Below are 26928 nucleotides of genomic sequence, written 5' to 3'. Positions count from 1 at the left end.
TAGTTTAGCATCACTAAGTAACAGCAGCCAAAATATGAAGTTCACCCACACAGGTGAATGCAGGAAGCCACCGAGAAGGCATGCAGCTCATACAAAGCCCATCTACCTCTTGCCTTCCTCTCGGCTCAGGTGATCAGCCTGGGGAGTCTCAGTGTCTAGAACCCTACAGTCTCACTGCTCCCTTAAACTCCTTTCTACCCAGCTGCCATCACTTCTCTGTCTACAAGGCAAAGTCTTTTATTTGCTGCAGCACACCTTTATGTGTTATGTTCTGGATACCTGTTTGCTCAGATTTGAAGTGGTCTACCCTAACCTAGTTTGTCCTATAAGCGCTATAAATGTAATGCAAGCTTTTGCAAAATGCAAGATTGGTCAAGGAACATATAGTGCATTGTAGCAGAAAGGCATCTGCACCACATACACCAGAACAAAGCACAGTTGAAAATGGACGTGGCCCTGATTGTGGACAGGAATACACAGCCACAAGGGACACTGGCTCTGGAGCCATGAGCTCACTTCAGAGCCAGAGCTACCAGTATCTGGGTAGGTGACCTTGGGAACGTTGTTTGACCTCTCAAAGCCTAAGATTCCTCCATCTTTAAAAATGGAACTGGCGATATCACCCCCACTCCCAGAGTGTTGTGAGGCTAAAACAAAGCAACACGTGGGAAAGCACTTACTGCTCGGTAGCTGTCAGAATGCTGCATGCATAGAAGCTGCTTATAAACAAACAGGGTTCTAATGAAGTGGTTTAGAACAAGTCGTCTTCACAGCAGCATGAGGTCAGATGGAGGTCTGCAAATCAATGCCTCGAATTGATTGCAGCAGAACCGTTTTTGTGCATTTGGAGCCCAACTTAACTCTGAGTCACACACAGCGGAGGGATGGGAGAACCCTCCACACCCAAGTGAGAAGACACTCTCCCCTTGGGTTGACACCCTACAGCCATTCGGCTGGCTCAAACCCACTTTGTGTGTTCAGGATGACACTGAGTGTACGTGCGTGTTTGGGTTCCTTTTCTCTACATGTGAAAAACACAGCCGAGGAGAAGATAATGCTCCCACGCTGGCAAAGATGAGATCATTTGTAAGTGGCTTGTTAAGGCGCACACATCATTTTCCTGATCAGCGGCAGCGAGGCTGCATCCAGGAGCCGATGCGATTCATCATGTTATTATATATTTAGGGGCTTTTTGAAAATGCTGTTATTTACTCAACCGACTGTGTATATAGACTATTTAAAGCAGATTTTTGACCCAGTAGACTGTACCAGCCCCATCTATTGTCTCAATGAGCATGTGGGGACTCTTAAATATGCAGATTACTGACACAGCAGACAATGAGCGCTGGAAACAGGCTCTACACGGTACATTCAAGTCGTTGGGGGATGATCTGTTTCTCAGAAGCACTTTTAAGGCAGACCTAGTCCTACAGCCAGGCTCGATGGAAAACTATCTTCATGGAGGGGACTCTGGTTTTTGGGGGAAACTTTTGATTTCTAGAAATAGGGTGCTTTTATTAGCATTGCTTTATGTTCTACCTATTTATCTATGAAAATTTTAAGTACCCTTTCCTGAATGCCAAGTAATGCCACCAAGAGCTTAAGCCTGTTTTATTCTAACATGCAAAGAAGCCATTCTGTTACAGTTATTACAATTGCATTCTTTGATTTAAAGTAGGAATGGAGCACCATCTATTAGACAGTGAGGCCTTTGTTTGCAAGCAATAAATATTACCTCTGGCTCACTTGACTCAAAACAAGGCATTTGTTGGAAGGAGTATGGAGTATCGTACTGACAGAGAAGGAGCCAGCAAGCCTCTGGGGACCACGGGGGCAGAATCAAAGGACGAACTTTTCATGGCACTGTGGTCAGGATGGGTCCACCCCAACCATTTCCCATCCTTCAATCGTGGGGTCAGAATTCAAATTCCACGAAGCAAGAGCCTGATTGGCCAAGATGAGTTTATATGTCCATACTCAAAACAAATAAAGAAAATACCAAAAAGGGAAAGAAATGAGAAAGTTCTCATATTTTTGTTTTGCCTCTTTGCTCTTTAAACAGAATATTAGATATTTAAACAGAACAATTGTCTAGATTGTTCTGGTTAGAAAATAGTCCAGATGAACTGCAGTCTCATTAAATCAACCTCCCAAAAACCCATGTCGATGTCCCGCTGGCTCCTTCCCACTGTGCCTGGAAGGGAGAGGATTCGTGCAGCCCAGATCTGACATCAGTCCAAACTGATCTTACGCCTTAGAAATTAAAATCTGCTACACAGCCTACTTTAACATCAAGAGGGGAGATGATTTCAATTATTAATTCATTCAAATTGCAATGGTTAAAGGGACAGTTGGACAGGGCAGGGCACCCCCACCAAGACGGCCCATAGTGGGGAGTGGTTCTGACAAAAGCAGACAGCAGTCACCTCAAAGACCCTGCTGTGCACGGGGATGAAGCAACGCATGAGACAGACAAGCCCCTGTACTTGCAGGCTCAGACTCAGATTGGAGAGAAAGATTTCCATTGCAGGGTCTCTCAACCTCTGCACTGTTGACATTAGAGCTGGATCATTCTCTGTTGTGGGGGCTGTCCTGTGTAGTAGGATGTTTAGCAGCATCCTTGACCTCTAACTACTAGATGTCAGTAGCATCCCACCCCATCGCCTTACTTGTAACAACCAAAATGTTTTCAGACACTGCCAAGTGTCCCCAAGGGGAAGAAGCACCCCCAGATAAGCCATCAAAAATGCGCACGGTATCAGCCAGGAGGAGAAGTGGGATCCCACGTGAGTCTCTAATTAAGTGTGCACTGGGACCCTCTTTGGGTCAACATTGTTTCTGCTGTTCCATTTAAGCAAGATTCTCTAGTGCTGTGTGCAAGACCCTCTGGAAAGTTGTAGAATACAAAGCACACAAGCATTAATGGAGCCTTGCTGTGTGCTAAAAACTCCAGGGGCTGGGCACATGAAGATAAACATCAATAGCATCCTTACTCTTAAAGAGCTTACCACCTGGGATCAAGAATCACAATTTGATTCATCTAGTGGTAGATATGGGTCAAATCCTATGGATCACAAAGATTCTGTTTTGAGGGATTGGAGAAGGCCATAGGGAGGAGATGGCCTGTAAACGGGGCTCAGAATTTGAAATAGCCAGTGTGTAAGTAATAAGGAATTAAATGTTTGCCTGGGAGCACCAACCCCAAATTTTATAGTATTGACTTTCTTATCATCATGGATAATTCTTGGACAGAATAACAAAAGGAGATTACACTTTGTCCAACAAAAATATTATATTTTCCCATCATGATTGGTTGGGACTAACAGATGTACACACCAAGGTATAAATCAATGCCTCATGCAAAGTACATAGCAAGGCTAATGTGCAAGTATTGATAAAAATGTATCTAATTTATAAAGTAACAGCTATACAAAACTGTGAAATATACATAGACTAATGGACATATCATGAAGCTCTCTGTTGCAAGAAACCCACCCCGAACTATCTTAAGCAAAAAAAGGGATTTATTTGCTCATGAAATTTCAAAGTATAAAGACAGTCAAGCTTCAGGCAGAGTTGGATCAAGGTTCTAGCTTCGATTTGTTGCAGTTTTCAGGGCTCTGGGCTCCTGTGTATGTTCGCTTAGTCTTTAGGCTGCCTTCCCTCATGCTAGTGTAATTGCTTCCAGCACTTCATGAGATTGTGTACTGGTGCATGAGAGGAATATCTGTTGTCTTAGGTTAGGCATGAATCACCTAAGGAAGCTACTCTTGCCAGGTGCTTGGTTTAGACAAGTCGGGGCCCACACACACACACACACACACACACACACACACACACACACACATACCCCAGAGGTGCCAATCCCATGCACATTGAATAGATTGGGGAGCAACCACATCTATACTAATAAAAGGGTAATATGCTAATTAGACCAGGAGACCGGACATCTTCCGGATGTCCAACTTCCTTCTGGACAGTTAGGGGGCGACCAGGCCAGCAGGGGGGCAGTTGGGGGGCAACCAGACTGGCAGGGGGGCAGTTGGGGGGCAGCCAGGCCAGCAGGAGGGCAGTTGGGGGTGACCAGACAGGTGGGGGGGCAGTTGGGAGGTGACCAGACTGGCAGGGGGGCAGTTGGGGGGCAGCCAGGCCAGCAGGGGGCAGTTGGGGGTGACCAGACTGGCAGGGGGGCAGTTGGGGGGCAGCCAGGCCAGCAGGGGGGGCAGTTGGGGGGTGACCAGACAGGTAGGGGGGGGCAGTTGGGGGGCAACCAGACTGGCAGGGGGGCAGTTGGGGGGCGACCAGGCCAGCAGGGGGCAGTTGCGGGGGGGCGATCAGGCAGGCAGGCAGGCATGCGAGCGATTAGGAACCAGGGGTCCCGGATTGCGAGAGGGGGGGGGTCCCTCAGCCCCGATCACACAGGGACATCCCCTGAGGGGTCCCTGATTGGAGACGGTGCAGGCCGGGCTGAGGGACAACCCCTCCCCCGTGCATGAATTTCATGCACCGGGCCTCTAGTTGTCTAATATGATGTAACCTGGATTACTGATGATCTGTTCAGTTTTGCCCAAGAATTAGAAAATTTCTTATTTAAATGTTTATAAGTGAAAAAAAATTTGACAAGACCTTGGAAACTTGATCTTTAGGTATAACTGCTAATTGCCTTTGTATCTCCTACGAGTCATTCAAAGGCATTAGAAGCTACATACATGAAGGTGGTTTCTGATCATGTGCCCATGCTTGACGCCTCTTCCAGGTCAGAAAGCTCTGCTTCTTTTTAATGTGATTCCTTCAGGAAAAGAAAAAGATCTTTTACAGTCAAAAGCAAAGTAACTAACCAATTAGCTGAACACCGCCTTTTTTGTTGTTAAGAAAAATATGTATACATATATTATTATTTTTTAGAACTCAGCTTTCATAAGAGTGGTTTGGGAGCTGGCTGAAAACAAACAAGAGATTTTTATAGGAGAGGGAAATACATAAAACAGAGGAAAATGACAGAGAGAATAGCAAAAGACAAGACAGTGGAAGTCTTGCGATCCACGTATAGGTGCTCACTATTGGAGGCTGTTAGACCACCAGCTAGTCCATCCGTTCCCACTGTCCTCTCCTGGGAGAACAGCCAATTTAGTTCTATTTGGGGGGAAGGGGTGCTGATATAATGACCTCAGGACTTTTCCTATTTACCCCTGTCCTTTATAGGTAGGGACAGAGAAAAGATGACAAGCCTTGAAGGGACCATTGTTGAAGTAGCCCTAACCTAAAATCAAAGGGTCAAAACCCTGGAGAATTTTTCATTAGATTATTCAAACTGTCGATTCAAAAAGATCGAAGACCTCGGTAGCTTCCAGAATTTGGGCTGTCTCCAAGAACTGCTTCATCCACTGTCCAGCGCGGGTTTGGCCTCAGAGCAGACTTGCTGTTTTATATGAGTTGCCTCATTTAAAAGCTAACCTAGTTAATTAAGAACGGAACTAGGTCAGGATTTATTTGACAGTTTCTGGAGGTATTTAGAAATGCTAATCCCTTTCATCAGTACCTTTTTTTGTTTGTTTGTGTCTTGTAGTATAAAAACACTCAATCTGATAAGGGGATTTAAAGGAATCCAGAAGGAATTGATTGAGAATAATACTAGAGCCTGCTGGATTTTTTTTTTTTTTCAGACGGCACTTGATAAAGCAAATACTAACAATCCTGAGAATCCTAGTCATGTTGCTCTTCATGACTAGGGGTTTGTTCTTGTAATAATAATAAGAGGGGATGCACATCCAGTACTTATTATGACTAAGGATTCTGAGCTTTCTCTGGTTATCTCAATCCTCACAATCATCTTTGAGGCAGATACTATTCTCTTCTCCAATTTACAGAGGAAGAGATTGAGACCCACAGAGGTTGTTAGGTAGCTCAAGATGAGAATGTAAGATGGGGCAAAGGTGGGGTTTGAACCCACATAGGCTTGCTCCAGACTTTTGGCATGTTATAATGCCCGGGAGAGTGGTGCACACATTTTCTTCTCTGGTTTTCTTTTAATAACAGAGAGTTTCTTCTCTGTGCAGCCCCCTGCTTCACTGACAACTAGAGAACAGATGAGAATCACCCTTTCTCGACGCCAACACACAAAGCTGCCGCTGACCTTGACTTTGGGGCATTTCTCAATTGTCAACATTGGGCTAAATAATTCTCCGTTGTCCAGGCCCGTCCTGTGCACTGCAGGGTGTTTGGCGGCATACATAGCCTCTCTTCCCGCTCGATGCCAATAACATCCCTTCTCCAACTGTAACAACCAAAGAGGTCCCCTGGGACACAAATTCACTCCTGCCTGAGAACCACTGAGTCAGTGCGATGGTGACCCAATCGGCTCTGTAGGATCCAGCCGCCAGGAAGTGATCAAATAGACCCGTTCACCTATGGTGCCAAGACAAGATAAGAGAGTGAGTCTATAGATCTTACAGAGATGAGTTCTTGGTCTGCCTCACACCAAGTGAACAAAAAAGTCAAATGGTGGGGTGTGAGGCAAGAAGGAGCAGAGATGGAGAGGCTCCAGGGTTGAGGAAGGAAGGATCATTCTGATGGCCTTGAACCCTCACCCCACCCATCCCTGGCTTCCTTTGCCTCCCAGGCAGACCATGTGGACATGGATATCCTGTGGGAGGGGCTTTTTTATCATTTTCTATGGCTTGAAATGGATTAAGACCAGTGGGTACAGCCTAAGTTTGTCCGCTAGACAAAACCATGCTTTACGGATGCAATCACTCACTCGTTCAGTTATTTCTTCCTCTATGCAACACATATTTGACCAAGTTGGCCTGGACAGCAGTGGGATATAGTGGTGAGCCAGAAAGAATCAACCTGCTTCAGGGAGTCTTACTGGAAAGACAAATGAGTGAATCAGGGGGCGGGAGGGGGGGATAATTACAAGTTGAGATAAGGACTATAGAGAAAAATGGGGGCAGAGACTGAGATAGAAAATAACCTTGGCAGTTGGGGACCTGGGGTGAGTGAGCAGAAGTTACAGTGATCTCTGAGGACAGACATTTGAGCTCAGGCTAAAAGAGTGAGAAAGACTTTGACATAGGAAAACAGCAAAGGCTTCCACTTAGGAGAAAATGAATTTCAAGGGCTTTAAAGAAGGAAAGAATTTGACAAGTTCAGCAACAGGCATTAGAAATTGGGCTTTAGAGACCTCGGCAAAGAGGACAGTGATGGGACTGAGGTCTGAGGTGGAGAAAATATGGGTCATTTGACTAAGGTAAAAAGACCAGTGAGGAGGCCACAGCATCCCCCACGGAAGATGGGATAGCCACTGACCGAGGCGGCATGGACATGGCTGAAAGCTGGCAGAGTTTTGTTTTAGTTTAAAATAGGATTGACTTAGGTACAGAGACTGAGGAAAAGGGAAGAATCCAACATAGGGTCTAGAGTCCAACAGACCCAAATCCAAGTCCCAATTCAGCTGGCTGTCTCCGGAGATGTAATCAACATTCTCTGCCACTCAACTTCATCACCTCATGTGAAGATGGAATTTGAACAACATACAGTGATATTGGGGGGACCAAGTCATGGAACAGGTATATGTCACCGACTGTGACATATGCATTTGCTCTCAATAGCTGATCGCTAGTAGGACTTTTTAAAGTAGAATAAGCTGCCTCAAAGCTGAGAGTCCCAATCACTGAAGATTCCGAGGATCGGTGCAGCGGCTACTTACCTGCTGACAAAAGGATTAAAGCACATCTGGGAAGCTTGAGCTAAGAGTTCTCCGCAGTCCATAGATTTGATCAGATTGTATCAGGGAGGAAACCCTGCTCAGCTCCAGGTGGGAGAATGGAAAGGATGTTAGGAGTCTGTACACCGTGGTCCTCTCAGCCAGGATGGTCACGTGATGATGCTGGTGGGGAATCCACCATGAAGAAGAGTTGGGAAGTCCAGCGTCTGGGCTGTTACTCGGAGAACTGAAGATCAGGGCAGGGAGGTGCTTCCCTGGCTGAGGACTGTGCCCAAGACATGAAAGGTCTTCGCACCTTGACTTCTGTGATCCTGGAGACAGCAAAGACGTGTCGCCCGAGAAGCAAAGGCCGTTCACTCTCTGACAGCGTCTCTGAGGGAGCAGTGGTCTTTTTCTCTCTTTCTTTCTTAATGGGAAGTGGTCACAGCCATGAACTTAGCAAAGCAGCAGGTTAAAATTGGTCCGTTCTTGGCTAATGCAGTTAGACATTTTTGAGAAAAGGCAATGAGAACTGGTCATTTTCCATTATCTGCATGAAACATTTCAGAGAAAGAAGCAACATTTGCCAGAGAGAGAGAGAGAGAGAGAGAGAGAGAGAGAGAGAGAGAGAGATGTTTGACTTGAAGCCAGGCAAGAGGGAAACAAGATCACCTCCTCACTCTGTGGGATGGCTGTGCTAATGATGTTATGTCAAGTAAACTGGGAATATCTGTCTGAAAAAATACGGATGGTGCATCGGTTTCTCCTACTTTCAGAAGGTTGTTCTGGACAATAATTCTGTCTCTTTTCTTGGCAACACACACACACACACACACACACCTCCAAACTTTCCAGTCTTAGAAAGAACTACTTAAGTGCAAGTGTTTATATTAGAAAGAACTACATAAGTGCAAGTGTTTATACATCCCTATCTGGGGAAAATGTATAGAAAATCAGCAGGCACATTTTGCTGACTATAGTTGCTACCAGTTGAAAACGCAAAGCCTAAAACTCACAGGTGGGTTGAGAGTCTCCACCCACTGGGGAGTTTCTGCTTCCTGCTTCAGTGCACGTAGTTTTGTCGCCTGCTCCTGATTTATGCATCCCTCACTGTGAGGATAATCTAAGGACAATGATTTCTAAACTGGAACTACCAGAAAGCTTATGATGTGGCCCTCTCCTCACCCTTCCTCATGAATATTTTCTCACTCTGCTTTTTAACATTGTCACCATGACATCGCCCAATACGCATATGTGCCGGATGAGATCCTAGGTGGCTGAGCACAAAGCATTTGTGGAGGAGACCTTCTGCTTGGAGCATTAGTCATCCCTCTCAATGCAACACCCAAGGCCTCTAACAAAGATCTCTCCTCTCGGATGGCAGTTACTTCATTTCTTGAAGATTGCAGACATGATCATTATGGGTAATGACCTAATAAGTTGCTATTCGATGTTTGCACATCACTTCTAGAGAAGTTCCCGGCACACAGACCACTGGATCCTTGTAGGAATGATTTAATAGCGAGCAACAAACCCCAATCTGCTTGACACAGACCAAGCTGACTCATCTCCTGTGCAAATGCCATGGAGAAGCTGCTGGCTTGGGGCAGGAGTGAGGGCTAACAGACTGCCATGGCCAGTGGGTTCCAGCCTCTGTGGGTTCAGGTGGCGATCAGGACGTATGTTATTTGTAAAGTGATAGAACGGGCCTGGCTGGTGAGCCTCAGTTGGGTGGGCATCATCCATGTACTGAAAGGTTGCTTGTTCAATTCCCCGTCAGGGTACTACCTGGGTTATGGGCTTGATCCCCAGCAGGGGGCATGCAGGAAGCCACTGATAGGTGTTTTGCCCTCTCTCTCCCTCTCCCTTCCTCTCTTTCTAAAAATCCATTTTAAAAATCTTTTAAAAAATAAAATAAAGTGCTTAGGACAGGCCTGGGAAGTCAGGAGGTCATACTTCTGACTTACACACTTTATCATATTTGATCCTCCTAACTGTAAAGTGAATACTGCCATCAGGCTCATTTTATAGATGAGGAGGTTGAGCATCTGGAAGTTCCAGTAACTTTCCCAAAATCCCATTTCAGTGGTAATCGGCAAATTTGAAACAAGGCCAATAGGCCATCCTGTCTGTTCATTAGCTGATCAGCACTTGAATCAGTGACTTCCATTTCTCTCTTGCTTCGTGTTTCTCATTACAAACTGGGAGCAACTGTCTAAGCCATAGGTGTTTTGGCTTTTTTTTTTTTTTTTAAGATTTTTTATTGATTTTGAGAGAGAGAGAAACATTAGTCGGCTGCCTCCTGCTCACCCGCTACTGGGGATCGAGCCTGCAATCCAGGCCTGTGCCCTGACCAGGAATCAAATGTGTGACCTTTCCGTGCATAGGATGATGCCCAACCCATGGAGTCGCACCAGCCGGGTCCGTTTTGTCTTTTGATCCCTGGAGAGGAAAGGAGTTGGAATTCTCAAAGTCGTGTTCTCTTTTCACAAAGCTGGTACCCACACACTCCTGTGGACCTGAGCAGGGAGAAGTCGATTGGCTAAATATCTTGGTACTAATTACAATTTTGTCCTGTACAGCAGGCATGTGTCCCCCGACCCACCCACCCATCCCCTCCCACGGATCTTGTTCCATGATTTCTATTCCATGAACTTGGGGTGGGGCTGAGAGTTTGCATTTCTAACAAGTTCCCCGGGGGATGCTGCAGCGCTGGTCCAGGGCCGCCCTTTACCCAGACACAGCCCTGGGAGGTGGGCAGCCCTGGAATGGTCACTGCTTTTGAGGATCAGCAGATGATAAAGTCAAAGAGCTGGTATGAGGAAGCACCAGAGAAGCATGCCTGATCTTCAATCTCTTGGCCTCCCCTGGGTCCCTTGGTTCAGGGTTTGCAAATGGATGGGCCCCAGACATACTTGATTTCATCCACATGGTTTGTCCATACAAATTATCCAAAACCCTAGACCCCCTGGCTGCTCCTTGAGCAGCAGCTGCACTCTTCCGTGTGGCATCAACTTTCCAGTTACCCACAGCCCCGCTGCGTCTCTCTAGTGGGTGTCAGATTGTCTCCCTCCCACCTGACCTGCTTTGCCCATTTAAGTCACCTGCCTTCCTCCAGGAATGCATGGCCTTCCCCTCTCCATGTGTGTGCAGCTTCTCCCCACGATGCCCCTCTCGACCCGCCATGGCCTTCGGAGAGGGCTGTGATGCAAGTCCCAGGGAAACTCAAAGTACGTGCATGTGCTGACTGCATAACGTCTTGATCAAATGAATAAACAGATAAACTCAAAGGCACGGCAGAGTACTCACTTCCCCTCACTTTGACTAGCTTAGTCCTTTTTTGCTGATGACTGAGGCGTGGACAAAGTCACAAAACATGATTAGAAAAGAACTTGGCAGTCCAAAGAGCTGTGGCGATGGCCCAGGAAAGTGCCCACCACAGGAGCACATTAAGTAAATGGACTTCTTGTTTCATACAGACCCCACCTGTTATATATCCATTGCACGTGGAGAATGTTCCAATCCACTGAATGGTCTTCAGGAAATAACAGGAGAGATGTTGCTGTCTTTAATGACTTTCAGAAAGTTCTCCCTCCATCTCCGCAGAACACTTAGGTGCGTGGGAGAAGTCGCCCGTCATGGCACCCAGTGCATCTTCAACATCCCTTTAGACAGAGAGCTCCCCTGGCCCTGTGTTCATAGAGGAGGGAATACGCCTTCTCCCTCCATCTGGGTGTACAAGTCACACTCATGATGTTATACCTGGTGTGGCAGGGATAAAAATCCATGTGCCACGAATGTTGTTTTTCCAGTTGAAAGTGCTCCTGTTAGAAATGTTCGTGAACTTTGATGATTTCTTTAGACGGCAGGGAGGCCAGGCCTTGGCTTGTGTTCCTGGGCTCTCTTTAAAGTGAATGGTGTCAGGGGTTCCCTCACTCCCAGCCTATCGCCTCCTGAAACACAAAGCAGACAGGTCCCTTCAACTCGGCCTTCCCGGGGGTCCACCCAGGGCCAGGCCACCACTGAAGTGGAGCTCGGCCTCCTTGCACTAAATCCTCCATCTCTCTCCTCAGCCTGCCAACAGGAGTGCCAATTAGTGCCAATAATTGTAGCCGTACTCGACCATGGTCACCAAAACACTAGAGGCTCATGACAGGGAGACCTCCTCCATGTCATCAGTTAGCGTATCTACTGGGTACATGGCAAGAAACTCTTGCAACCTCCTCATTTATGTCCGCCTGCCCACTGGAATCTTCATGTGATTTTAAACTGTCATTTAGTGGGGTAGATTGGCGAAAATGATCCTGTCACCTCCGGATGTGTTTTTAAATGAGGTCTTGGTTGAATTCTGGGCTAGTGTCTGAAATCAGCCTTCTTGAGCTTTATATTCTATGCTCGTGATAACTCCGCTGCCACTTTGGAAACCATCAGTGTTTTATCGAAACACTTTATTGTGGATTCTCAAGGCCACCACACAAATGGGCACCCAGCAAAAATATCTGTCATTGAACAACAGGCCACCCTGAATTATTTTGCACAATTTCATTAAATCATTCTGACTAGACATTTCTGGAGCAATTGAGGTGGTGTTATTTTTTTAATTGTTTCTCCTTGTTTTTTTCTAACCTTTAATATAAGAGGTAATTTCTAAATATTAAGGGTTTATTTCCAAAATTCAAAAATTTGCAGCATATGTATTTCTCCAATATATTTCTCCTTTTTTAAGCCAAGACTTCAGGAGAAGCCCACCCTGATGTTTGTGTAGCATGCCTGCTGGGACAGCGAATGCACCTGTCCACGACAAATCAGTCCGTACTTTCCAAGTTCCCACGTGTGAGTCTTTTTTGAATCAAAGTCTGCTCCCCCAAAGGGTGTGTTTTCTGATGTTTTGCAGTCTTGGTGCTTATCTGCAATCTTCACACTTGGAAGTCTAAATCCACAGCTCAGGGATAGCTAGCAGCAAAGTTGGAGGTGAAGTTGTTCTGAAGAGATGATGTAGGTACAGTCCTTCTGATTTCTTCATTGAGAAAACTTGATCGGGTGGTTCTCATTCACACCTGACCCGTGTTGGGCGGGGGCGGTGGGAGTAGGGAGTACTTTACCCATCACAGGTGCCAATTACATGGCTGAGAAGCGGAGCCAGTTTGCCCCTGGAGTAGCCCCCTTCCATTGCATGACCTACCTATTCACTCATTCACTAAGAGTTCATGGGCATCATTCTGTGCCAGGGTGTGCCCTCAGTGCTGGGGGAAGCAAGGCCTCTGTCTTCAGGGGGACAGACATTTGATCTTTATATCTAGGGGGAGGAGGCAATCAGAAACAAACAAGATTTCCAAGTGTACTGAGTGCCATAGGGATTTCAGCACATAGGTTGATATGATCTAGATTTGCACAGAGCGGGGCCATTTGAGCTGAAACCTGGAGAATGAAAAAGAAGCAACTATGGGAGGGTCCAAAGAAAGAACTTAGCAGGTAGAGAAATCGTCAGTTGCAAAGAACCGTGTGAAGGGTGGGTGGTGAAGCAGGAGCGTGCGGACTGCTGTGCCTTAGGCATGGACAGCAGGGCGAGAGCAACAAAGCAGAGGCCAGGCCCAATCCTCACGCTCTGTGCGACATGCTAAGGGCTGGAATTTTACTGTAGGTGCAGCAGAATGACATTGCAGGAGTTCAAACAGAGCAATGTCACCACCTAATACCTTTCACAAGGAATGTGCTGGCAGTTCTTTGAAAAACAGGCCGGAGTCATTCAGTCACCCAAGCAAACGATAGTGGACCCAGCAGAGTGGAGGCCGGGAGTGGAGCGGAAAGTAGCTCTCGTGTGGGTCATTCCTGCGTAGCACTGACGGGGTTTGCTCGTGAGTCAGCTGTCCTGGCAACGGAGATGCTCTCTGTGGCCAGAGTTGGACAGTGGGAAGGGAGGAAATGAGGAATTTAGTTCGGAATGAAAGATGGTTGATCTTTTACCCGGAATCAAGGAGGTCCTACAGACAACAGTCCTTTCTCACCGTGTCTCAGTGGAATTGTGATCGTCTTCTAAATAAGTATTCATAAGAATAAACTTGCCACTCATTCACTTCACCAAGGCTCACACATGAAGCAAGCTTATTAAACAAATCATCGAGAGAGCGAGAGAGAGAGACAGATGCTCATTATCCAGCCCAATCACCCCCTTCTGGCTGCCCTCCCTCTCCCGCCTCAGCTGCCCGTGGCAGACAAAGCCACTTAAGTGAGGTGAGCAGTTCTAAATGTATAATATTAACATGTGTTTTTAAAAATTACTTGGAACCCGCCGCCATTGTTCTAATACACTGACATTGACGGATGCTTCGGCACTTTTTTTATGAGGCTTTTCAATGTATTACCTTATCGGGTGCATAAGCTTTAGTCTGTTCTGCAGAAGAAAACAGACAAGAAGGGTCTCCCAGCACGAGTTACTCTCCTGTAAAGGCGATAGTAAACATGCCAATGCCTAATTAAGCAGAAAATTCTATCTGTACTGTGGGGGAGGCGTTGACTGTCTCCGACTTCTCTTCTGGGGAATCCATTTAGAAGGACAAAGTGGATTGTGGAGTTGAGCTGGTCCAGAGAGCTCAGCTTCCAACTGTCAGCAGGAAAGAAAGAGCACTTCTCTCCTCCTTGTGCAAAAATGACTATACAGGCTGGAGTGTGTGTGTGTGTGTGTGTGTGTGTGTGTACACACGCACACACATGTGTCTTTCATCAACCCACACAAAATAACATGAATTACTTCCCAGCTTCCCACTAAGTATCAGGCCCTGTGCTAGGCACTGAAAATACTGAGATGAAAAACCTTAGCAATGCCCTTAGCCAGCTGTGATGACAGAAAGCCCTCTTTTTTTCCTAAATTTATTCCCTTCTGTGTGTGTCCGTGTGTGCATGTGCGCACGCATTTTTCTTTGTTTCTGTCGTTACATTCCCCATAAGTGTGGTGACTATGTCTTAGCAGGAACAGTAGTCTTGGGTAACGTGTGTTGTCCCAGAGCAAGAGTGACAATGCCCCTCTAATTCTCAGGAGGGACCCCTCTTGGTTGATAAAATTTGCCCAATTCTTTGAAGCATTTTGGTTGGCTCTGTAACAATTTTGTTTATTATTTCGTAACAGACATTCTCCTTGAACTTAATGGTATGACTCCTTTTGCAAACATACAAATTAGTCCAAGAAAAAAAAAGAAAATTCGATGAGGATGAGGGGGTGGTCTAATTCAGTCATTCAGCTATTTTGGAACCAGGGTTTTCTTGTAAGCAGTGATCACTTATTAATGGTTGTTTGACCAGATTGAGTAGCTTTTATGCCTGGAAATTAATTTATGGAACTAGAAACCAGCACACCAGTTTCATGAAAAACCCACTTGTCAACTTGCTAGGAAAGCGAAAACACAACACCAAGAGCAATAAAATACTGAGCACGGCCATGAATCTGATAGCCGGACTCAATTTTTACATTTCAGCTTGTTTGATGGTACCGTGCCCTTAAAATCATGAGCTCTTGTCCCCAGAACTCCTACAACTCTCCCCTCCGAGGCGGTTATCCATTTAGTGACATTTCAGTGAACTTCCACTGCTAAACTTTAACCTTGGGGTCTCTGCAGTGTTTTCTTATTCAATTGGTTGGTAATAGAGAGTGGAGCCTGGTGGTTAAGACCATGGATTCTCTCATCATGGTGCATGTCATGACTATGATTCTAGCTGTGTGGTCTTGAGCAAATTTCTTAACCTGAAAGCCTCAGTTTCCCCATCTGGGAAATGGAAATAATAGTTCCTACTCCATGTAGGTATGAGATGAAATGAAAGAATGCATTCGCAGTGTGGTCAGCATAGGTCTTAGGAGAGTGATTGCTCACTAATATTCCTCCTCAGCAGCAGGAGCCTTTGGGGCTGCTACTGCAGCTGCTTTACCCCAACAACCCCCCTTCCCTCCTAACCCTCCGCCTGCCTACAGGACAGACCTCCAATGCATGATCCCCCTTCCCATTCCCTGGTGAATGGGAATAATGCCACTGCCCTGGGGTTTCTCCCACCTGCACTGAGGGGGAGATAGAGGCTCAAAAGGAAGGCACCGCTCTGAGATCATGCAGGCCTTAAAAATCTAAGACTGGATCACCCTTGCTTTGGTGTTTCTTTGGTTGCATTTTATCCATGTGGCTCTGAAAATGGCCGGTGAAGAAAATGAGCACCTGGGCACAAATAGTCCCATTCCTCATCTTCATGAATGGCTATTTGCCCATTAATTCCCTTTGCGCCCACTCTCTCATGCCTTCATTTTTTCTATGCAATTACAGGTCCTAAATCCTTTCAGAAAGGAGAAAGCAAGCATCCCCAATAGCATTTTGCATCTACAAATCACATGTAAAATTGGCACCTCCTGGCAGTTCCCCACAAATCACAGTGCATTTGAAATTATAGGCACAAGACTGAGAGGGAATTTTCCACCTTGTCTGCAAAGGTTTTCATAAACCTGTTTGAGAATAGTAAGATAGTCCCCAAATCTCCCATTCTGACACGATTTGCTATTATTTTAAAACTAGAGGCCTGGTGCACGAAATTCATGCACGGGGGGAGGGGAGGAGGGTCCCTCAGCCCGGCCTGCACCCTCTCCAATCTGGGACCCTTTGGGAGATGTTTGGTTTAGGCTCACAGGGATCAGGCCTAAACCAGCAGTTGGACATCCCTCTCACAATCCAGGACTTCTGGCTCCTAACCGCTCATCTGCCTGCCTGCCTGATTGCCCTCTAACTGCTCCCCTGCCAACCTCATTGATGCCTAACTGCTCCCCTGCTGGCTTGATTGCCCCCAACTGCCCTCTCCTGCTGTCCTGATCACCCCCACTGCCCTCCCCTGCTGGCCTGATCTCTCCCCCAACTGCCCTCCCCTGCAGGCCTGATCTCGCCCCCAACTGCCCTTCCCTGCCACCCTGATGGCCCCCAGCTGCCCTCCCCTACAGGCCTGGTCACCCCTAACTGCCCTCCCCTGCAGGCCTGGTCAAACCCAACTGCCCTCCCCTGCAGGCCCGGTTGCTCCCAACTGCCCTCCCCTGCCAGTCTGATCTTGCCCCCAACTGCCCTCCCCTGCTGGCCATCTTGTGGTGACCATCTTGTGGCGACATCTTGTGACGGCCATCTTGTGACGATGTTGCGGCGGCCACCTTGTGATGGCATTGCGCGACACCACCTAGGCGTTTATTATATAGGATCATTGTTTGCTGAGCTTACATAATTTTTGGGCTATCAGTGGAATATCTTTTTTAGGACTCCATAATCTCTCTTCCTGCTGTGTGATGCTCTACAAATAAAAATATAACAAAAGGACACTGGCTATCATGAATATGAGGCTGTACATTCAGATTACGTCTGAGCACTCAAAAATGACTTATTAAATGATTGTATTCCAGTAGACCCAGGTGTCTTGGTAAACCTTACCATGGAGATGCCAAGGGTCAAATCTTAGCTTTCTTATGAGCAACATCCTTCTCGGTAGAGATATGACTTTAATTGGATTTGGATTTTAGTCCAGCTTTCCTGAAAGTCATAAGCATGAATTTAGCAACTGTCCCATTAAAGGAATATTAGAGTGCTATTCCTTAAAAATGACAATTACTAACTTAGCATTCTAGGCATTTGTGAAGAACTATAGCTCCTGCCAATTAAGAAGCCAAGGAGGCCCAAGCCGGTTTGGCTCAGTGGATAGAGCATAGGCTCGCAGACTGAAGGGTCCCAGGTTTGATTCTGATCAAGAACACATACCTTGGATGCAGGTTCCCTGGCCCTGGTCAGGGTACATGCAGGAGGCAACCAGTTGATGTGTCTCTCTCACATGGATGCTTCTCTCTGTCTCTCCCTCTTCCTTACACTCTCTAAAAAATCAATGGAAACATATCCTCTGGTGAGGATTAACAAAAAAAAACAAAAAAAAAAAGAAGAAGCCAAGAAGGGTCAGGTAGCACGAAGGGCATCATTTGGCTTTTCCTGTACCCACTGCCTACAGTTCATGCACGTGTAGACAGATTGCTCTTCAGTGGGATGTGGAAAGCCCTTGTCCCAGTGGAAATCAGGATGGAACCTGTGACCTGGTGCTGATATTTCATCTCTTCTTGTCTTGCAGGCTACGCCCAGGAGGAACAGCTGAAGGACCAGGAGGAGATAAAAGAGGAAGAGGAAGAGGAGGAAGACAGCGGTTCCGTGGTTCAACTCCAGAGCAGCAATGACCCCGGGACAGACGAGGAGCTAGACATGGGCCCAGAGCCGAAGGGCTGCTTCAGCTACCAGAACTCCCCAGGCAGCCACTTGTCCAACCAGGACGCGGAGAGCGAGTCTCTGCTGAGCGATGCCAGTGACCCCGTGTCCGACATCAAGAGCGTGTGCGGCCGGGATGCCCTGGACAAGACAGCCGGCGCTCGGCCCAAGCTGCCCGGGGAAGCCCACAACTGCATGGACAAAATGACGGCCGTCTATGCCAACATCTTGTCTGATTCCTACTGGTCGGGCCTGGGCCTGGGCTTCAAGCTGTCCAACAGCGACAGGCGGCATTGTGACACCCGAAATGGCAGCAGCAAGACGGATTTTGATTGGCACCAAGACGCTCTGTCCAAAAGCCTGCAGCAGAACCTGCCCTCCAGGTCCGTGGCGAAGCCCAGCCTGTTCAGCTCGGTGCAGCTGTATCGGCAGAGCAGCAAGGCGTGTGGGAGCGTCTTCACCGGGGCCAGCAGGTTCCGCTGCCGCCAGTGCAGCGCCGCCTACGACACCCTGGTCGAGCTGACCGTGCACATGAACGAGACGGGCCACTACCAAGACGACAACCGCAAAAAGGACAAGCTTCGGCCCCTGAGCTACTCCAAGCCCCGCAAGCGGGCCTTCCAGGACATGGACAAGGAGGACGCCCAGAAGGTGCTGAAGTGCATGTTCTGTGGCGATTCTTTTGACTCCCTCCAGGATTTGAGCGTCCACATGATCAAAACGAAACATTACCAAAAAGTGCCTTTGAAGGAGCCAGTCCCCACCATTTCATCGAAAATGGTCGCTCCGGCAAAGAAACGCGTCTTTGATGTCAACCGGCCGTGTTCCCCGGACTCCACCACGGGCTCGTTTGCAGACTCGTTTTCGTCCCCGAAGAGCAGCAGCCTGCAGCTGTCCTCCAACAACCGCTATGGTTACCAGAACGGCGCCAGCTACACCTGGCAGTTCGAGGCCTGCAAGTCCCAGATCCTAAAGTGCATGGAGTGTGGGAGCTCCCACGACACCTTGCAGCAGCTCACCACCCACATGATGGTCACAGGTCACTTTCTCAAGGTCACCAGCTCTGCCTCCAAGAAAGGGAAGCAGCTGGTGTTAGACCCGCTGGCGGTGGAGAAAATGCAGTCTTTGTCGGACGTGCCGAACAGTGATTCTCTGGCTCCCAAGCCATCAAGTAACTCAGCTTCGGACTGCGCAGCTTCTACGACTGAGATAAAGAAGGAGGGTAAGAAAGAAAAGCCAGAGGAGGCCAACAAGGAGGAGAAAGCCGTGAAAAGCGAGGACTATGAAGACCCTCTACAAAAACCGTTAGACCCTACAATAAAGTATCAGTACCTACGGGAGGAGGATCTGGAAGATGGCTCCAAGGGTGGAGGGGACATCCTGAAGTCACTGGAAAACACTGTCACCACAGCCATCAACAAGGCCCAAAATGGGGCTCCCAGCTGGAGCGCATACCCCAGCATCCACGCCGCCTATCAGCTGTCGGAGGGCACCAAGGCCTCCTTGCCTCTGGGCTCCCAGGTGCTGCAGATGCGGCCTAACCTCACCAACAAGTTGAGGCCGATTGCTCCCAAGTGGAAAGTCATGCCCCTGGTTTCTGTGCCCACGAACCTGGCCCCATACACTCAAGTGAAGAAGGAGCCAGAAGACAGAGAGGAAATAGTGAAGGAGTGTGGGAAAGAAAGTCCCCGCGAAGAAGCGTCATCTTTCAGCCACAGTGAGGGGGAGTCTTGCTCCAACAGCGAACCCCCTTCCGAATCCAAAAAGCCTGAGCCTTGCCCCCCGAAGGAGGAGGACAAGCTGATGAAAGAGGGCGGTGAGAAGGAGAAACCCCAGCCCTTGGAGCCTGCGTCTCCCCTCAGCAATGGGTGCGCCCTCGCCAACCACGCGTCGGCCCTGCCGTGCATCAACCCGCTCAGCGCGCTGCAGTCCGTCCTGAACAACCACCTGGGCAAAGCCACGGAGCCCTTGCGCTCCCCTTCCTGCTCCAGCCCCAGCTCAAGCACAATCTCGATGTTTCACAAGTCGAGTCTCAGTGCCATGGACAAGCCGGCCTTGAGTCCTGCCACCACGAGGCCGGCCAGCGTGTCCAGGCGCTACCTGTTTGAGAACAACGATCAGCCCATCGACCTGACCAAGTCCAAAAGCAAGAAAGCCGAGTCCTCGCAAGCACAATCCTGCACGTCCCCGCCTCAGAAGCATGCTCTGTCTGACATTGCCGACATGGTCAAAGTCCTCCCCAAAGCCACCACCCCGAAGCCCGCCACTTCCTCCAGGGTCCCGCCCATGAAGCTGGAAGTGGACGTCAGGCGCTTCGAGGACGTCTCCAGTGAAGTCTCGACGTTGCATAAAAGAAAGGGCCGGCAGTCCAACTGGAACCCTCAGCACCTTCTGATCCTGCAGGCTCAGTTTGCGTCGAGCCTCTTCCAGACGTCGGAGGGCAAGTACCTGCTGTCCGACCTGGGCCCCCAAGAGCGAATGCAGATCTCAAAGTTTACGGGACTCTCGATGACCACCATCAGCCACTGGCTGGCCAACGTCAAGTACCAGCTTAGGAAAACGGGCGGGACGAAATTTCTGAAAAACATGGACAAAGGCCACCCCATCTTTTATTGTAGTGACTGTGCCTCCCAGTTTAGAACCCCTTCTACCTACATCAGCCACTTAGAATCTCACCTCGGTTTCCAAATGAAGGACATGACCCGCATGGCCGTGGAGCAGCAAGGCAAGGTGGAACAAGAGATCTCCCGGGTGTCGTCGGCTCAGAGGTCTCCGGAAACCATAGCTGGCGAAGAGGATACAGACTCTAAGTTCAAGTGTAAGTTGTGCTCTCGGACATTTGTGAGCAAACACGCAGTAAAACTCCACCTAAGCAAAACGCACAGCAAGTCACCCGAACACCACTCTCAGTTTGTAACAGACGTGGATGAAGAATAGCTCTGCAGGTATGGGTTTGCTCCCAGGTGGTGTGACGGTGGCCTTGGAGGAGTTCCGTGAAGGGAGATGGGTCTCAGGCAGCTAACGTCTCCCCATACCAGAGGCCAGTAGCCTGCTGGAACAGGACTTAGTTTTACAGAGACTAGAATATGATAAAGAAGTCCTATCTGTTCTCTCAGTCTCTCCAGTGTAGACTTGGGCATTAGCATGAAATGGGTTTAGGGAGATGGAGCTCACAGGTTCCTGCTCCATGATTCGTGATCCCCGTAGTTTCCCAAGGCCCAGCTTGCCAGGGCCTCCCAAGGCTACACGTCGTTTTAATTAATAAGTACTAATTTCTCTCCCGTCCCATTTCACCACCTCCCCTGCCCATAGGAATGCTAATGACTTAGAGAGTGAGAAAGAAAAGGCCATCCACAGAACAAAGACTGTAGAGTTCCTGGGGGCAGCCACTGTGCAGATTTCTTAATCAGCTTATGAATAGTTTAAAGTTGTCTTTATCGTCATTACTTGTAATCAATGCTTTTTGCAGCTACTGTCAGCACTCGCTCCCTTCTGCCCCCTTCCCTTTGCTCATTCCTCCCTTAGGTTTCCCTTGAATGAGCATCTGCCCTGAAGTCAGATGATAGAAAATAGTATTCTCTGCACAACACTGAGATGAAAAGAGAGGAGGCGTATCTTCTTCTCTCATCTTTGGTTTTCCTTAGGATAGACTAATTCCAGAGTCCCCCTGTAAGGAAGATGGGTGCCAGGCATGCCCTTGAGATTGTGTTTTACATAAAGAAGCTAATGACTTTCTGCCCACCCATTGCCAATGCACATGGGTCTCCCAGCTTCAAGATGACTTGCATCGTGTATCATAGAAGCTCTGTGCCTTGTAAAGTCACCAGTGCCCAGACTGTCAATGTCATCCAGGAAAGAGGACAGAGACCAAGGTCAGATACCTTGGCAGGCTAGTCACACTGGCCATCTTCAAATGTGTTCAAGGCTGGATCTTAAATCCCTTTTCTCTCAGTTTGTATTTTCTCTGCTGCCTTTTCTCTTCCCTCCATCATGACACCACCCCATGTGTTAGGGACCCTCACATATATTCAGGGTGTCTTCCACCACAGGCCACACCCCAAGATGAGGACCCACCCAAGCTTTGGCACTTGCTGGTCCAGTCTATGTTATGCTAGGTTACAGATGAGCTCTTTTGATTAATTCACAATAAGACATGAACAGCTACAATAACAAGGTAGAAGCCCTCATCATCTCCGATGGTCAGAGTGTTTGTTTTTCAATAGGAGGCTTTCAAGTCAAGCCACAGAGGTATGAGCACTTAGCAGGGTCCAGGTGGAGACAGGTGTGTATATAACGTGGCTTCAGGCTCACTTCCCAACAGGGAGGGAGGCTGGCGGGGTGTGAGATGGTCACATGAAATAAAGGGTTAAAACGTCGGATCTGGGACTTTCAGTGAAAATATCTAAGAGCTTCTGATAAAGGGGATGCCATCCCATAATTCCAATGGCTCTCTGGGCTCCAATGAAGACTATTGTTTTGTTTGCATGTTTTTATCATGATAATTAAAACGTGTTACTGGCAGATTCATCTCTTGCTTTCTAAGCATGATTTGTTCAGCTCATACTATTGAAAGAAACGCTGAAAATCATCTATTGAATCTACACTTGAGCTTGGGGCTCGGCATATCTATTTATTTGCTCTATAACATTTTAAGTTTTATGTAACTTGCTATTACGCTTTTCTGGTCCTTCCAAAAAAAAATGGTGAATATACACAGAATATCCAAAGAGAAGAGATATGTTGCCAATCCCATAGTAGTAGGTTCAAACCATGGTGAAAAGGACAAATAGGTAATGTTTATTTGTGCTACAATAAAGACCAATTTTCCACCTGCTAGGTTTGTAATCATTTTTTAAATTAATATCACTGCCCAAACATTGCGATGTGGAAGTGGAGAGTGGGGAGAAAAAGGAAGCCATGGTCAAAATCCGAAATGTGCTTACCTGTTCTAGGGAAGCAAAGGTAAACCAATAGTTTGGGGGAAACCTACACTAAAGGTACTGACAGCTGTTAAATGCGTAGAATAGGAGAGCTCTGTTTCTCATCTCTCTGCATTTGTTCAGGAATAAGTATCTCTCATTTGGCTCTTTGGAGCCCCGTATTACAGGGTTATCCTTCTATGAAATCCGCTCCATCCTGATGGAGACACTGTGAGTCTGTGATTCTGAGGGGGGACTGCAGAAACACAGGTTTGAGTATTTGGGACTCATTTCAAGCCATGGGAGTGCGTGTGTGACCATGAAATCGGTGCAGGTGTTGAGTGTGTTTATGGTGTTCTAAACATAGGCCCATCTGCCAGAACGGTTCACCGTGGCACAAAGGTGGCTTTTGGAGGCTTTGGTCACTTAGAAAAGAATTCCTGTGCCCTCAGGTCCTCTTTTGGAACAATATTTATGCCAGACCTTGCCCACTGCTTTGACTGATGCATATATGGTTTTAAATGATCACCAAACAAGATCACTGTTATCTGGAACTCTGATTCTCATTGGTGTGTGCGACAGCACAAATCGCACAAAATGACGTGGTGTTTTAGAAAGCATGATCAAGATTTTGCGAGAAAGTTGGTGGCTTTACTATATCTATATTCTCTACAAGATGCCAATTTTTACCTGAATTTTCTTTCCTTCCTTGGGTATGTCTTAAATACTGCAAATTGCTCTGCCAAATATTAAATACCACTTTTCATTAAATAGTAATTAGCAAATATTAAATGTGCATTCCTATTTTAGGAGAGCAGTAATCTGAAAGTATTTCAATTTGTATTTGTATATACTGTACCTTTAAAAACCACATGCTCTTAAACAATAGAAATTAAATAAAAAGCAAATTAATGAATCTAAAATTCATAAGGACTTGAAATTATAGTCATTACCATGTGATATGGTATATACATTTAGCAGCACACTTAGCCTTGAAATCGGTGGCAGGAATGAATTCTAGTCCAATGAGCTGCCACCTTTGATGTAGATGATTTTATAAAAATTCATGTTCACGGTGAACAGCATGTAAAGTTGCCAGATAAAACACAAGATGTCCAGTTTAATTTGAAGTTCAGGTTTTTAGGATAAGTATGTCCCAAATAGTACAGTGGCCAAAATGCATTGTTTATCTGAGATTCAAATTTAAGTGGGCATTCTGTATTTTTATTGGCTAAATCTGGCAACCCTAACAACATGGATTATCTAGCCATCTGGAAGAGCAAAATGGGCTAGTCTAATTTTTTTCAATTACCGTTGACATATAATAGTATATTAATTTTAGGTGTACAACATTTATATAACTTACAAAATCTAATGCCCACCTAACATCATACAAAGTTATTACAATACTAGGGGCCCGATGCATGAAATTCGTGCAAGAGTAGGCATTCCTTCCCCCTGTTGCCGACACAAGCTTCCCTCTGGCACCCAAGACCCAGGCTTCCCTCGCAGCCCTGGCTTCATCTGGAAGGTTGTCCGGAAGGTCAGCCAGAAGGACATCTGGTCTAATTAGCATATTATGCTTTTATTACTATAGATTATTGACTATATTCCCTATGCTATGCTTTACATCCCCAAGACTGTTTTTATAACTGGCAATTTGTACTTCTTAATCCCTTCCCATTTTCACCCATCCCCCCAACCCCACTCCCATCTGGCAACCACCAATTTGTTTTCTGTATCTATAAGTGTATTTCTATTGTGTTTGTTCATTTCTTTTGTTTTTTAGATTTCACATATAAGTAAAAGCATATGGTATTGGTCTTTGTCTGACTTATTTCACTTAGCACAATATCCTCTAGGTTCATCCATTTTGTTACAGATGGTAAGATTTCATCTTTTTTTTTTTTATGGCTAAGATTCCATTATATACACGCACCATGTCTTCTTCATCCAAACTTCTATTGATGGTCACCTAGGTTGCTTCCATATCTTGGCTATTGTAAATAACATTGCAATGAACCTAGCAATGCGCATGTCTTTTTAAATTAGTGTTTTGGATTTCTTTGGATAGATACCCAGAAGTGAAATTACTGGGTCGTAAGGTAGTTCTATTTTTAATTTTTTTAGGATCCTCCATACTGTTTTCCATAGTGCCTGCACCAATTTATAATCCCACCAATGAGGTTTCTCTTGTCTTCACATCCTCACCACCAGTGTTGTTTGTATATTTGTTGTTGATATGTGCTGGACTCATTAATATCTATAAGAGGCATTGACCTTCCTTCAATCATTAAATAAATCTTACCTTCTCTCCCTCCTTCCTTCCTTCTCTCCTTCCTTCCCTCTGTCCTTCCTTTCTTCCTTCCCTCCCTTCTCCTGTCCTTCCCTCCTTCCTTTCTGACTTCCCTCCCTGCATTGCTTTCACCCTTCTCATCACATCAGTGGTGCTTTAGCACCGCAGCAGCCTCCAGTCCACATGGACATGTAGTGGTGACCCAGCAGTTGTGCTGACTGTATAGCAGCACAAGTGCCGGGCCTGCCCCAGGTGCTTCATGAACATTCTTTCACTGTATTCCCACAACAGCCTGTGAGGGAGAGGTGGATTCAACCAAATTCCAGGAGAGGAAATGGAGGCAGAGAGTCTGCGTGAATTCCCCAAGATTCCACAACCTCTGAGCCTCACTTGTTTCCACCTAGCTAGCCCGGCACGGTGCTGATCCCAGGGAATGAACCCATGGCCAGGACAAGAGAACGCCTTTGAGCCTAATGGCAGACATAGATGGGCAGGCCGGGGGAAATGTTAAATGGAGCCCATGGGAGGGTGTCTGCCCACTTCAGGGGAAGTGAAGAGGGGACTGGTGTTTAGGAGGCAGCGTGATGTTAGGGGAAGACTCTGGCTTCCAAGGCCCTGGAGCCTGAGTTCAAACCCCAACTCCTGTACTCTTCTGGTTGCTGTGCCCTGCAAAATGTGGACATATGAAAGTTGTGAGGATTAAGTAAATGTATGCAGTTCTTTTCCATAAAGCCTAGCACATAGTAGGTTCACAAGAAAATCTTATTCTAGATTATCACTATAGGGTCCTACCATGTCCCTCAGCCTCCCCTGAGGTATATAAAATTTGCAGTCTTGCCTGGCCATGGTGGCTCAGTGGTTGAGTGTTGACCTATGAACCAGGAGGTCACGGTTCGATTCCCGGTCAGGGCATATGCCCAGGTTACAGGCTCGATCCCCAATAGTGCAGGAGGCAGTGGATCAATGATTCACTCTCATCATTGATGTTTCTGTCTCTCTCCCCCTCTCCCTTCCTCTCGGAAATAAATAAAAATATATTTGATGGGGGGGGAAAAAACATTGCGGTCTTCCCAGCTGATGAATGACTGGGCAGGTGATCCATAGGCCCTCAACCTGCGGTTTGATTATAACGATCTCAACTGACAGCAAAACTAGCACTCATTGGCCTCTTCCTCTGAGCCGGGCATGGTTCTTCATCTCATCCTGATTTTGCAAATAGCTCAAAAGGTTTCATGATTTGTCTGAGAACACACAGTATATGTACAGGTGACATTCAAACCCAGGGCTGCCCCATACTCACCAACTGTTCTCGGCCCCTCGGTTTCTCCTCCACTGTGCCTGATGGTTCCTGGGTGCGACTCAGGCTAGCCGTACACATTCAACAGTGCAGAGAAAAGGCTATAAACGTGCCTCAGCATGGAGCGATGAGCAAGGCCTCTCTTTGGCCTCTTGGAGGTGCAACTGCGAACCAAATATTGCAACTCAGGGGCCAGGGCCGGACCTGCAGGATAGAGCCCAGCATCCTCACTCCCTGAGTGTTGATGTCCTTGTTCGGTGAAGTAATCATACATTTACCATAAGGTGTCAAACTAAGAATTGGCCCAAATTCCGGTGCAAGTAGACATCTAAGAAATTTTTTTTTAAATCCTCATCCTTACTTTCTGGAATTCATTTTGGGAAACAGGGTCAACCACAGGATGACAGCATTTCCAGGGCAGCAAGAAACAAACGCACCGCCTCTCCTAACATTTCCACTTG

The 26928-nt window shown here is 47.0% G+C and overlaps 1 protein-coding gene across 3 annotated transcripts in view; it reads left to right on the top strand.

Annotated features, from left to right (window-relative positions):
* TSHZ2 (teashirt zinc finger homeobox 2) overlaps positions 1-26928 on the top strand; it is a 437495-nt gene that overhangs the window by 237017 nt on the left and 173550 nt on the right. The window contains exon 2 of one of the 3 annotated variants that reach the window (XM_079783349.1): positions 17825-20773. In XM_079783349.1, coding sequence (XP_079639475.1) covers positions 17825-20773 — 2949 coding nt within the window. Of the gene's footprint in view, positions 1-17824; positions 22809-26928 lie in introns of those variants that run through there. The other 2 variants (XM_079783348.1, XM_079783350.1) reach the window with 2 other exon arrangements.

This window comes from Cnephaeus nilssonii (assembly GCF_951640355.1).
Source record: "Cnephaeus nilssonii genome assembly, chromosome: 11".
NCBI classification, from domain to species: domain Eukaryota; kingdom Metazoa; phylum Chordata; class Mammalia; order Chiroptera; family Vespertilionidae; genus Cnephaeus; species Cnephaeus nilssonii.
Note: the sequence above shows the minus strand (reverse complement) of the source record. Positions and strands in the feature narration are given on the sequence as shown.